This window comes from Oncorhynchus nerka, linkage group LG22, assembly GCF_034236695.1.
Source record: "Oncorhynchus nerka isolate Pitt River linkage group LG22, Oner_Uvic_2.0, whole genome shotgun sequence".
Taxonomy (NCBI): domain Eukaryota; kingdom Metazoa; phylum Chordata; class Actinopteri; order Salmoniformes; family Salmonidae; genus Oncorhynchus; species Oncorhynchus nerka.
Genome location: NC_088417.1, coordinates 53,257,698 through 53,270,679, shown reverse-complemented (window position 1 = coordinate 53,270,679; position 12,982 = coordinate 53,257,698). Strand labels below are relative to the sequence as shown.

The 12,982-nt window shown below is 39.8% G+C and overlaps 1 protein-coding gene across 1 annotated transcript in view; it reads right to left on the bottom strand.

Annotated features, from left to right (window-relative positions):
- The window catches only part of LOC115105333 (ceramide synthase-like), a 43,415-nt gene extending 33,596 nt beyond the window's left edge, over positions 1-9,819 (bottom strand). The window contains exon 1 of the mRNA XM_065007243.1: positions 9,247-9,819. Within this exon, the coding sequence (XP_064863315.1) occupies positions 9,247-9,368 (122 nt within the window). The 5' untranslated portion in view covers positions 9,369-9,819. The remainder of the gene's footprint in view (positions 1-9,246) is intronic.
- Positions 9,820-12,982: the final 3,163 nt, after the last annotated feature.

Below are 12,982 nucleotides of genomic sequence, written 5' to 3'. Positions count from 1 at the left end.
TTGAAAACACATATTTCTGAAAGCTATGGGACCTCTGCTTTAACCAGGGTTGGAGTTAAAAATAATAATAATAATAATAAGAGTAAGTCAATTCAGATAGGGACAGGGGGATACCTAGTCAGTTGTGCAACAATGCATTCAACTGAAATGTGTCTTCAGTTGGAATTCAGGAAGTGAACTGAAATTCCAATTAATCATAAGAGGCATTTACTTTTCAATGCCTTCTGAATAAACTGAAAAGGAGAAGCTATATATTTCAAACGTTTTTCCAATTTTTAAATCATACATTCAAATGAATTGCTGAATTGGGTGACCTTAATTCGAATAGACCCCAACCCTGCCTCTCTATTGACAGCGCTAAACCAGCACATCGTTTCTTAGAAGACAACGATTGGACCGGTTACTTTCTAGACTGTCCAACTGCCCCCCTATTGGAGCAGCTCTAGACTTAATCCTTATAGTGAAGGAAATAAAATGCTAGTAAAACATAGCGACATTCAGTTTGGACTCCAGGCCAATTCAATGGGAACATAACGGGCAGGTGTGACTGACAGGCACTGCAGAGACTTGATATGGATGGCCCATCACAAATCTAACCACCATTCATTCTGCACAAATTCAAGGATCAAAACACCAAATAATTATATTTCATATGGGCTGCGACCAAAATTGCTCCACTATGGGCCCTGGTAAAAAGTAGTACACTAAAGGGAATAGGGTGCTATTTCAGACACAACCAAGGAGTTCGCATTTAAAATGTGGACGAAGGGCTTGTTCAACCAGGCACTCAACTTCCGTCTTAGTTTGACAGATCTTGGCATCTCTGGCAATATGCAGCTTGAAAACACATTACTTCACCCTTACACACAGCCACTCGCTATTCACGCCTTTTATGAATCGCTCAATTTCCAAATGATTAAAGGTGATTGTATTTAGCAGTACAGTAGTCTCACTCCAGGCTAGGTCAAAAGAGGGAGAAGGCACACAGAGCCATTTCCTGTTGAGACCTGCTGCTCCGGAGGCTCGCACCCTTCTCCACAGACCTTCGTTTCATATTGCAGCTTTAATAGGCCTATCATTTCTTTCCTATGGACAATAAAGTATCTATCCATCTATCTAGTATTTATTAGTGTTGTCACAATACCAGAATTTTGACTTCGATACCATCACGATACTCGATACCACGGCAAAAGAATAAGGCATATTAGCCTAAGTCACAGAATGGCACTTGACCCAGCCAGAAACTCAGCTACTGCTCTGTTTAATCATTGGCCATCTTTTGAGCTCAATATCATTAGATTTTTTTTTTAATTACTTCAACATTTTTCAAAGACAGCAATGTATTCATTAAAAATCCATTTGACTTTGGTAAAAGCAATCTAACTACATAAATGGTAATCCTTTATTTGAATGGTAATCCTTTATTGATCGCCCAAATTCAGTGTTCAGATAACGGTTTCAAAACAGCCCATTCCTGAATCTCTCTGCAATTATCAGTGGTTTGGGATAATGTCCTTTTAAGGTAGCCACAATTTCATCATATGTAGATTGAATGTTTTTCCTCCCATAACAGTAAAACATGTTGGCACAACGACTTCTGCTATAATTTCATTTGCCAACACAAAGTACTCAAAACATTCTGTGTAAGAACTCAATTGTTCCACAGATTCATAAAATGTTCCTATATTTCCAACCAAGGCAGACATTTTTGGTTTATTTTTCTTTCTCACACTTTTCAGACAGTCCCTTACTCCTAGACCCCTTTTTTTCTTCGTTTAACCCATGATGACTTCACTTTCTTCCGCAGCTAAACTCTTCCTATCCATTGAGGCTCTCGTTGCTGTAACATCAAAAGCTAGCTAGCATCACTTGACTGGCTAGCTCCATGTTTTGTTTGCGTATTTCTACAGCGGGAAAAAAACTTAGACTTTGACAAAGATAATGAGCCCAAACGTGAGAACGTTTCTTCCTCGTCGCCAGTTTTGTTGTATGGCACACTGTGTAACTTATAGAACATGAGACGGGAGTAGAAATTAACGTGGGCATTGTTTAATGTGTTTAACAGTTAGAACATGCCATGCATTTCAACGTAGGTAAGCAAGGGGGGTTTACAGGTGCCCTAAAGGGACAAAACTAGAATATCAATACACAACAAAGGGATATATCTGTTCCTGGTTCATTTTTGTTGGAATGGGGCATGCTTATTTAAGATGGTGAGGAAAGCACTTAATGAATAACCAGGCATCCTCCACTGGAAGATGATTTAACAAAAGAGCATTTGCGAAAAAAGCACAATCGTTGCATGACTGTACCTAACCATAAACACCAATGCCTTTCTTAAAATCAATACACAGAAGTATATATTTTTAAACCTGCTTATTTAGCTAAAAGAAATCCAGGTTAGCAGGCAATATTAACCAGGTGAAATTGTGTCACATCTCTTGCGTTCATTGCACGCAGAGTCAGGGTATATGCAACAGTTTGGGCCGCCTGGCTCGCTGCGAACTAATTTGCCAGAATTTTATGTAATTATGACATAACATTGAAGGTTGTGCAATGTAACAGGAATATTTAGACTTAGGGATGCCACCCGTTAGATAAAATACCGAACGGTTCTGTATTTCACTGAAATAATAAACGTTTTGTTTTCGAAATGATAGTGTCCGGATTCGACCATATTAATGACCAAAGGCTAGTATTTCTGTGTGTTATGTTATAATTAAGTCTGATTTGATAGAGCAGTCTGACTGAGCGATGGTAGGCAGCAGCAGGCCCGTAATCATTCATTCAAACAGCACTTACGTGCGTTTTGACAGCAGCTCTTCGCAAGCACAGCGTTGTTTATGACTTCAAGCCTATCAACTCCCGAGATTAGGCTGGTGTAACCGATGTGAAATGGCTTGCTAATTAGCGGGGTGAGCGCTAATAGCGTTTCAAACGTCATTCGCTCTGAGACTTGGAGTAGTTGTTCCCCTTGATCTGCAAGGGTAACGCTGCTTCGAGGGTGGCTATTGTCGATGTGTTCCTGGGTCGAGCCCAGGTAGGAGTGAGGAGAGGGACGGAAGGTATGCTGTTACACTGGCAATACTAAAGTGCCTATAAGAACATCCAATAGTCAAAGGTATATGAAATACAAATGGTAAAGAGAGAAATAGTCCTATAATTCCTATAATAACTATAAGCTAAAGCTTCTTACCTGGGAATATTAAAGACTCATGTTAAAAGGAACCACCAGCTTTCATATGTTCTCATGTTCTGAGCAAGGAACTTAAACGTTAGCTTTTTTACATGGCACATATTGCACTTTTACAACACTTTATTTTTGCATTATTTATACCAAATTGAACATGTTTCATCATTTATTTGAGGCTAAATGTATTTTATTGATGTATTATATTATGGTAAAATAAGTGTTCATTCAGTATTGTTGTAATTATCATTATTACAAATAACTAAAAATCGGCCGATTAATCGGTATTGGCGTTTGTGGTCCTCCAATAATCGGTATCGGCGTTGAAAAATCATAATCGGTCGACCTCTAGCTTGTAAGCATGCATTAAGTAAGGTAAGGTTGTATTTGGCGCATGTGACAAATAAAATGTAATTTGATTAAGCATATATTTTTGTTAACTGTAATTTTGTTAGTTATGCTCCAACTTTCCCTCCATCTTGTGCTAACATCAGTTCTTTATAAGTATTGGTTCCAATAGTTGAAGAGAACTGTCATTCAACAGCAGAAATGGGGCAGCTGAAGCAACCAAGATAAATGCCTTCTGGTGCAACGATGTGACCATGTCTCTCTCAATCACTGTGGAGGGAACAATCCCCGAATCAACTCAGTGATTTCTAAACAAATGTGAAAATGGCCCAAGAGAGTGTGGTTCAGTTGGTTGGAGGAGCATGGGGCTTGGAATTGCAGAGCTGTGGGTTTGAATTAGTTGTTGTATTAGCCACATATCAAATATAATTTTATTTGTTACATGATTCGTAAACACGTGTGGACTAACAGTGAAATACTTAGACCCTTCTCAACAGTGCAGAGAGAAAGAAAATAGAGAAATAGAAAGTAAAAGACAAAAAGTAATAATAGATACATATTAGGGCTGTGCATTGACAGGGACCTCAAGAGACGAAATTATCACGATACCATAGAATACTTATATGTATTTTTATTCAATACTGCGATTTTATTGCGATTTAATCTTCCAAACATATTGCTTACTACGCTGAACAAAAATATAAAGTGCAACATGTAAAGTGTTGGTCCTCATGTTTCATGAGCTGAATTTTTTTTTAAATCCCTGAAAATGTCCATACAATCCGATTATTTCTCTCTATTTTTTCACAAATTTGTTTACATCCATATTGGTGAGAATTTATCCTTTTCCAAGATAATCCATCCACCTGAAAGGTGTGGCATATCAAGAAGCTAATTAAACAGTATGATCATTACACAGGTGCACCTTGTGCTGGGGTTAATAAAAGTCCACTTTAAATACGCCGTTTTGTCACAACACAATGACACAGATGTCTCAAGTGTTGAGGAAGCATGCAATTGGCATGCTGACTGCAGGAATGTCCACCAGATAATGTAATGTTAATTTCTCTACCATAAGCTGCCTCCAACGTTGTTTTAAATAATTTGGCAGTATGTCCAACCGGCCTCACAACCGCAGACCACATGTTTCCATGCCAGCCGAGGACTTCCAAATCAAGCTACTTCACCTGTGGGATCGACTTGTGTTGTAACTATTTTGTTGCATGTTGCGTTTATATGTTTGTTCAGTATGTGTCTGCTGTAGATAGAGAAGAGTGTAAGAAGGTTGGTTGTTTCCACTTGCCACTAAACAAATGTATTTCAACGTTTATGTATTTATATTGGTTAATTGAGATTACATATCAATAAGGTGTATGCCATTGGTCTTGCTGCAGACAGGAGGGTAATACAGTTGTCCTCCACAGCTAAATGTTCTTGTCTATTTTTAGGTATTTATACCTATTGTATATTATACTATTTTTGTAATTGTTGTCTTTGATTAAAAAAGCCCAGTCTGATAATTCAATACAAGCGAATAAACACCAATCAACTGGGACTGCTGGCTGAGCATTCCTTTCTTTTAAAAAACAATGCAAGGGAGTTAAGAAGTACGATCACATCTGTTACAAGAGCATAAGAAAATTAGTTTTGATCAGTCATGGAAATAAAAGCGTTGAAAACATGTTGGCTCACTATTTAAAAAAGGAAGCTGGAGAACCAGCTAGATTATGAAAAATGCAAGAGATTTGGTACAGCTACAGCTGACTAGCACTAGCTAACGCTACCAAGCAAAAACTGATTATTTTTATAAATCAATACGGAGTCAAAGTATCAATATAATATCATCCAAAATAATAGTGTGATATGCAACTATCGATTTCTTCCCCCATCATTACCACATATAGTTTAATGAATACGTCTTAACTGTATGTTTCATTGGATACAAGTGTTCACAAAAGAACCATGTTATTAGAACTATATTATTCCTGCATTGGCCAATAGCCACATATTGTGGAGCACGAGCTCCAAGTGTGTAATAATGTTTAGACTTTATAAATAGTTGTGCAAAAGGACCTATAATGGAGCGAGCAGGTTGCATCTATGGTAACTAAGTGCAGCAAAACACTTTTTTCCCATACTCTACCTTAAAAGATTCAATGCGCCACAAGACATGATGAACATTAACACCGGCTACATATGCCCCACCCTGGAATATGCCGCAGCTCATGGACCCAGGCCTGTCTGATGACCCGGAGCATATTCAGAAGAGAGCATGCATGCCGCATCATCCTAGGAGGATACTCCAGTTATACTGAGGCACTACTGACCCTGTCCCTACCCAGGCTTCTTGAAAAGGAGGACACAGCTCTGCAGACTTCGCTGTCAGCCTCCTCAACTCTCCATTCAGAGACTATCTACCCCCTGACCGAAACACAGCAACAGGTAGGAACGCCCGCAGCCAAAATCAACCGACAATCCAAAAGTCAACAATACAGAAGGTCACCTATCCCATACCTCTGTTCATTAATTAGTCACTAAGATCGCTGGACCTCGATTAATAATTGTATAATTTCTATACATTTTTGTATTTTGTCAACCTCTTAAATCATCCATATTTTGTATGCGCAATGATTTCAGTTTGTATTGACTGCTATGAGTGTATCATTCTTTTTACTTTACTGAACACACTCACATGACCAAATGTATGTGGACACCCCAACACCATTGCTGACAGGTGTATAAAAATCTAGCACACAGCCCTGCAATTTCCATAGACAAACATTGGCAGTAGAATGGCCAGTGACTTTCAACATGGCACCGTCACAGGAAGCCATCTTTCCAACAAGTCCGTTCGTCAAATTCCTGCCCTGCTAGAGCTGCCTGGTCAGGTGTAAGTGCTGTCATTGTGAAGTGAAAATGACTGAGCAACAACGGCTCAGCCGCGAAGTGGTAGGCCACACAAGCTCACAGAAATGGGACCACTGAGTGATGAAGCGTGAAGTAATCATCCGTCCTCGGTTACAACACTAGCTAACAAGTTCCCAACGGCCTCTGGAAGCAACAAGCCCATGATTTTGGAATGAGATGTTCGACGAGCAGGTGTCCACATACTTTTGGTCAGTATCTATCCATCTTTAACTGTATGTTTCATTGGATAAGCATGTTGACAAAATGACCATATTATAATTCATATGAAGCCTATATTATTATGTTAAGCATGGCTACGAACAGTGTGGCTACATAGGTGATCTTATGTTCTTCCCATGATGGAAAGACCTGGGCTTATCCTGCCTGAACACACCAATAGGAGGAGGCCTTCACATCAGTCCCACACACATGGTGCACTGCAGGTGGAGATACGGTCATTTCCATGTAAAGGGACCCATGAGCACCAACATGTGAAAATGGGTTTCAAATGAAAGCTAAGAGTCTATATAGAAAGTCTACATCTCCATTAACTTATTTTTTAAAAACATTTTTGTTGCATTACAAAGTGGGATTGAACAATTTAATTGTATTTTTTTGTCATCGATCTACACAAAATACTCCCTAATGTACATAATCTAACTTTTGACAAATGAATACTAATTTAATAACTCAAATAGTTGCATAAGTATTCACCCATTTTGCTTAGTCAAGGCTAAATTAGTTCTGAAATAAACTTTGTCATAACAAATCACATAACTGGGTGAAATAATAGGACTTCTTTTTTTTTGTCCCCCATACATACAACAACTGTAAGGTCCCCCAGTCAAGTACTGAATTTAAAGCACATATTCAACTACAAAAGGCCAGGGAGCTTTTCGAAAGCCTCAAAGAGGGGCAGTGATCAGTAGATGGGTAACAATAACAAATCAGACACGGACTATATCTTTAAGCATGGTCAAGTTAATAATTACATTGTGGATTATGTATTAAGCCACCCAGACACATCAAAGATGCTGTAGTCCTTCTGAACTGAGCTACAGGACAGGAACGAAACTGCTTATGGATGTCACCATGAGGTCATTGGTGATATAAAAATGTCTAGAGTTCAATGGCTGTGATGTGAGAAAGCTGAGGATGGATCAACAACATTGTAAAAAAAAAATGGTTAGGCATACATTTTAAGTGAAATCAGTCTCACCACAATGAAATTGTCCACAAAACACCACTTTACCCACGTGACACAAACCCAGACGAATGCTGTTCACAACGGTCTTGAGGGGAGTTGGGGCAAATGAGAATAAAACTGTTTATTGTTCATTACAAATGTCAATACCATTCTTCTACTTAACAATATAGAGGGGATATATACTACATGACCTTCTGGGAAAGCTTTCCACTAGATGTTGGAACATTGCTGCAGGGACTTGCTTCCATTCAGCCATGAGCCTTAGTGAGGTCGGGCACTGAGGTTGGGCGATTAGACCTTGCTCGCAGTGTTCGCGGTGTTCCAATTCATCGCAAAGGTGTTCGATTGGGTTGAGGTCAAGGCTCTGTGCAGGCCAGTCAAGTTCAAGACTAGCAGGGCAGAAATTTGACGAACTGACTTGTTGGAAAGGTGGCATCCTACGACTATGCCAGTTGAAAGTCTCTAGGCTCTTCAGTAAGGCCATCATACTGACAATGATTGCATGGCTGTGTGCTCAATTTTATACACCTGTCAGCAACAGGTGTCTGAAATAGACAAATCCAATCATTTGAAGGGGTGTCCACATACTTTCATATATATAGTGTATGTGGAACGAGAAATGGTCTGGTCTAATCTTGTTATAGAATCTGTATTTTTTTAAATGCCACTGCCTAAAATACCGCCAGAAGGAGCAGCACACTGCAGCTTTTCCAGATGCTCACTGACCCACTGGCACTTTAACGGGCAGGTAAAACAAATACAACACATACAGTAACAGGCCAAGAGATCGTAAAACAAACGTATATGAATTAACTATTAATTAGGTTGCTGATGGGCATTCATGATAACATTAGTTGTCTTTTTGTAACCTAGTCTACGTTATTGCAGCCAGATAATGCCCGATAGCTTCTCCCGCTATCGAGATATGTGACATAATCAAACTGGTGAGGCATTCAACGCTGACTTGACGGGGTTACTGAGCTAGCTATTTAGCTATGTATCCCCCGAGGCATCAACACATGCGTTTAAGAAATGCATTTTCCGTTAGATGAGCATTAGCGAATTAATAGAAGCGTGATTAAGGCCAAGCGATCGGCTCAGTATACTGTAGTTCAGCACTTTACATTGCATAACTCAGCCACCACAGCGATCGCGTTTGAAGGGGAATTATCAACTAGCTAGAGAGTGACATGGTACAAATGAGCATCGAACTCACCCCTGCGCATGTGATTGTGTAATTTTGACCAAGACGCAGCAATATTCCCATGGTATTACTATGTTGTAATTCACAGGGCTAGCCACCACCGTTATGATAACGCAGCCTACAATAACATTATCGGGTACGACAATGGCCATGACGACATATGAAATGTACAAAAGCATAATTTCTAATCTAATATCTTTCAGCACTGTTTGAAATAGCAACTGTGGCTAATTCGGTTAAAACCCACGGCAAGCTCGAGACTCAGCAATTTGTTGTATCAGCTTGCATGGCCGTACTAGCTAGCATAGCCTCCTAGGGCCAGCTACTGCTTGACCAGCTATGTCCAGGATTAAACGTTTACCATCTGGAAAAAATAATAATAATAATTACCTCTCGCTGACCAGTACAACGTCTGCATCGGTCCACTGTTTGAAAATGGACGGGAGTACCCTCCGAAAGACGAAGAAGAGTCCGGGAAAAACTACGACGCCGCAAGCCAGCACTTGCAACATCCTTGCGCTTCTCCCACTATCGACCTATCTATTATTATAATATGGGTCGAGGGCTGCAAGATGTATTTTACACACCGCGTTTTACACCGGCGACTGGGATTCGCCGTGTTTGCTAGACAGCATTAGTGCTCACGCCACAAGATCCAGTCACCGGTGACCGCTGCGTTTTTTCCCTTGCCTCAGCAACACCACACTGTACACACAACCTAGCTAGCGAAGGTACCCGGTGATTGATTGGTCTTCACTCCTGGCGCAAAGCCGGTAACGTTAGACAGCACGCTAACTACATGCCGCGGAATACAATTTAATATCGAGGTTTGGTAATATTCTACCAGAAAAAAAACTGGGGAAAAAAATAATACATATGTGAATTAAACCGAGGCAAGGTTTGACCTACGCGTCGGTTTCTCCGAGTTGGGGTACCTTGCTTTGCGAACTATCAACGACTCGACAAGCGCTCTCTTATCAAAGATGTGGAAAACTTAACCAAGACAGACCACAGCCTGTCGTTTCAAATGAGTCATAGTGGGCAGAACAAGCAAGGAGGTGGGCAGAGTCAAGCACGAGCTAGCAAGATCCTATTGGCGTGTTTTAGCTGTATTTGCATATTTCCGATAGGCAACGCCTTCTCCATGCGCGTGTGCAATATATCAATTCCTTTTGCACTTTTAAACAACGCAATTAAAAAAAAACTTCAGCAAAAGGTAAAGTCTAGAAAACTTAGTCCACTGTTTGTAACAAATTATAGTTTTGGGATCAGAAAACTGTATTGAGATCAATGACAAAATGTGCTATGTCAGCCAAAATCCATCTTGTTCCATCTTCTCCCACCACTGGCCACTGGACTTCCTCTCACTAACATGTTTGGTAGTGTGTGGAAACGCCAAGCGGATGCTTCACATTTACACATCCGCTGAAATATCTGTCTAATTGTTCCATCTGTGCTCTTATTCATGACGGTGCAGAGACCCTACAAGCAATGTGGACAAGGCGCATTCCGCAAGACAGCGCCATCTAGGCAGTAGCGGACCTGTGCTGCCCATATAGGCATAGTTCACCCTGATCATTTTTAATTTACTGTAATTTTCTGTTTTAGAAGCCTACTCTTACTGTACACATAATTAGGCTATGCACTGTTGCAAAATTATTAATTTTTGTAAAAACACGCTATTTAAAGAGGACAAGTACAAGAGGACATGTTGTACATTAGAGTGTCTAGTTTGAGAAACAGACACCTCACAAGTCCTCAACTGGCAGCTTCATTAAATAGTACCCGCAATACACCAGCCTCAATGTCAACAGTGAAGAGGCGACTCCGGGATACTGGCCTTCTTTTGCCCACGTTAATCTTTTATTTTTATAGGCCAGTCTGAGATATGGCTTTTTCTTTGGAACTCTGCCTAGAAATCCAGCATCCTGGAGTCGCCTCTTCACCGTTGATGTTGAGACTGGTGTTTTGTGAGTACTATTTAATGAAGCTGCCAGTTGAGGACTTGTGAGGCATCTGTTTCTCAAACTAGGCACTCTAATGTACTTGTCCTCTTGCTCAGTTGTGCACCGGGCATCCCACTCTTTCTATTCTGGTTCGAGACAGTTTGCACTGTTCTGTGAAGGGAGCAGTACACAGTGTTGTACGAGATCAGTTTCTTGGCAATTTCTCGCATGGAATAGCCTTCATTTCTCAGAACAATAATAGACTGACGAGTTTCGGAAGAAAGACCTTTATTTCTGTCCATTTTGAGCCTGTAATCGAACCCACAAATGCTGATGCTTCATATATTCAACTAGTCTAAGGAAGGCCAGTTTTATTGCTTCTTTAATCAGACCAACATTTTTCAGCTGTGTTAGCATAATTGCAAAATAGTTTTCTAATGATCAACTAGCCTTTTAAAATGATACACTTGGATTAGCTAACAAAACGTACCATTGGAACATAGGAGTGATGGTTGCTGAAAATGGGCCTCTGTACTAGAGGTCGACCGATTTTCCAACGACGATATCGATTATTAGAGGACCAAAAAAAGCCGATACCGATTAATTCAGACAATTTTTTTGTTGTTGTTGTTTTGTTTGTTTGTTGTTTTTTTGTAATAATGACAATTTCAACAATACTGAATGAACACTTATTTTAACTTAATATAATACATCAAAATCTATTTGGCCTCAAATAAATAATGAAACATGTTCAATTTGGTTTAAATAATGCAAAAACGAAGTGTTGGAGAAGAAAGTAAAAGTTCAATATGTGCTGGTGGTTCCTTTTAACATGAATCATCAATATTCCCAGGTAAGAAGTTTTAGGTTGCAGTTATTATAGGAATATTTCTCTCTATACCATTTGTATTTTATATACCTTTGACTATTGGATGTTCTTATAGACACTTTAGTATTGCCAGTGGAACAGTATAGCTTCCGTCCCTCTCATCGCCCCTACCTGGGCTCGAACAAGGTACACATCAACAACTGCCACCCTCGAAGCAGCGTTACCCATGCAGAGCAAGGGGAACAACTACTCCAAGTCTCCCGTTAACTAGCTTGCCATTTCACATCGGTTACACCAGCCTAATCTCGGGAGTTGATAGGCTTGAAGTCATAAATGGCTCAATGCTTGAAGCATTGCGAAGAGCTGCTGGCATAACGCACAAAAGTGCTGTTTGAATGAATGCGTACGAGCCTGCCTGGTGCCTACCATCGCTCAGTCAGACTGCTCTATCAAATCATAGACTTAATTATAACATAATAACACACAGAAATATGAGCCTTAGGTCATTAATATGGTAGAATCCGTAAACTATCATCTTAAAAACAAAACGTTTATTCTTTCAGTGAAATGCAGAACCGTTCCGTATTTTATCTAACGGGTGGCATCCATAAGTCTAAATATTTCTGTTACATTGCACAACCTTCAATGTTATGTCATAATGACGTAAAATTCTGGCAAATTAGTTCGCAGCGAGCCAGGCGGCCCAAACTGTTGCATATACCCTGACTCTGCGTGCAATGAACGCAAGAGAAGTGACACAATTTCACCTGGTTAATATTGCCTGCTAACCTGGATTTCTTTTAGCTAAATATGCAGGTTTAAAAATATATACTTCTGTGTATTGATTTTAAGAAAGGCATTGATGTTTAATGGTTAGGTACAGTCGTGCAATGATTGTGCTTTTTTTCGCAAATGTGCTTTTGTTAAATCATCCCCCGTTTGGCGAAGTTGGCTGTCTTTGTTAGGAAGAAATAGTCTTCACACAGTTCGCAACGAGCCAGGTGGCCCAAAATGCTGCATATACCCCGACTCTGTTGCAAGAGAAGTGACACCTTTTCCCTAGTTAAAATAAATTCATGTTAGCAGGCAATATTAACTAAATATGCAGGTTTAAAAATATATACTTGTGTATTGATTTTAAGAAAGACATTGATGTTTATGGTTAGGTACACGTTGGAGCAACGCCAGTCCTTTTTCACGAATGCGCACAGCATAGATTATATACGCAGGACACGCTAGATAAACTAGTAATATCATCAACCATGTGTAGTTAATTAGTGATTATGATTGAGTGATTTATTGTTTTTTACAAGATAAGTTTAATGCTAGCTAGCAACTTACCTTGGCTTCT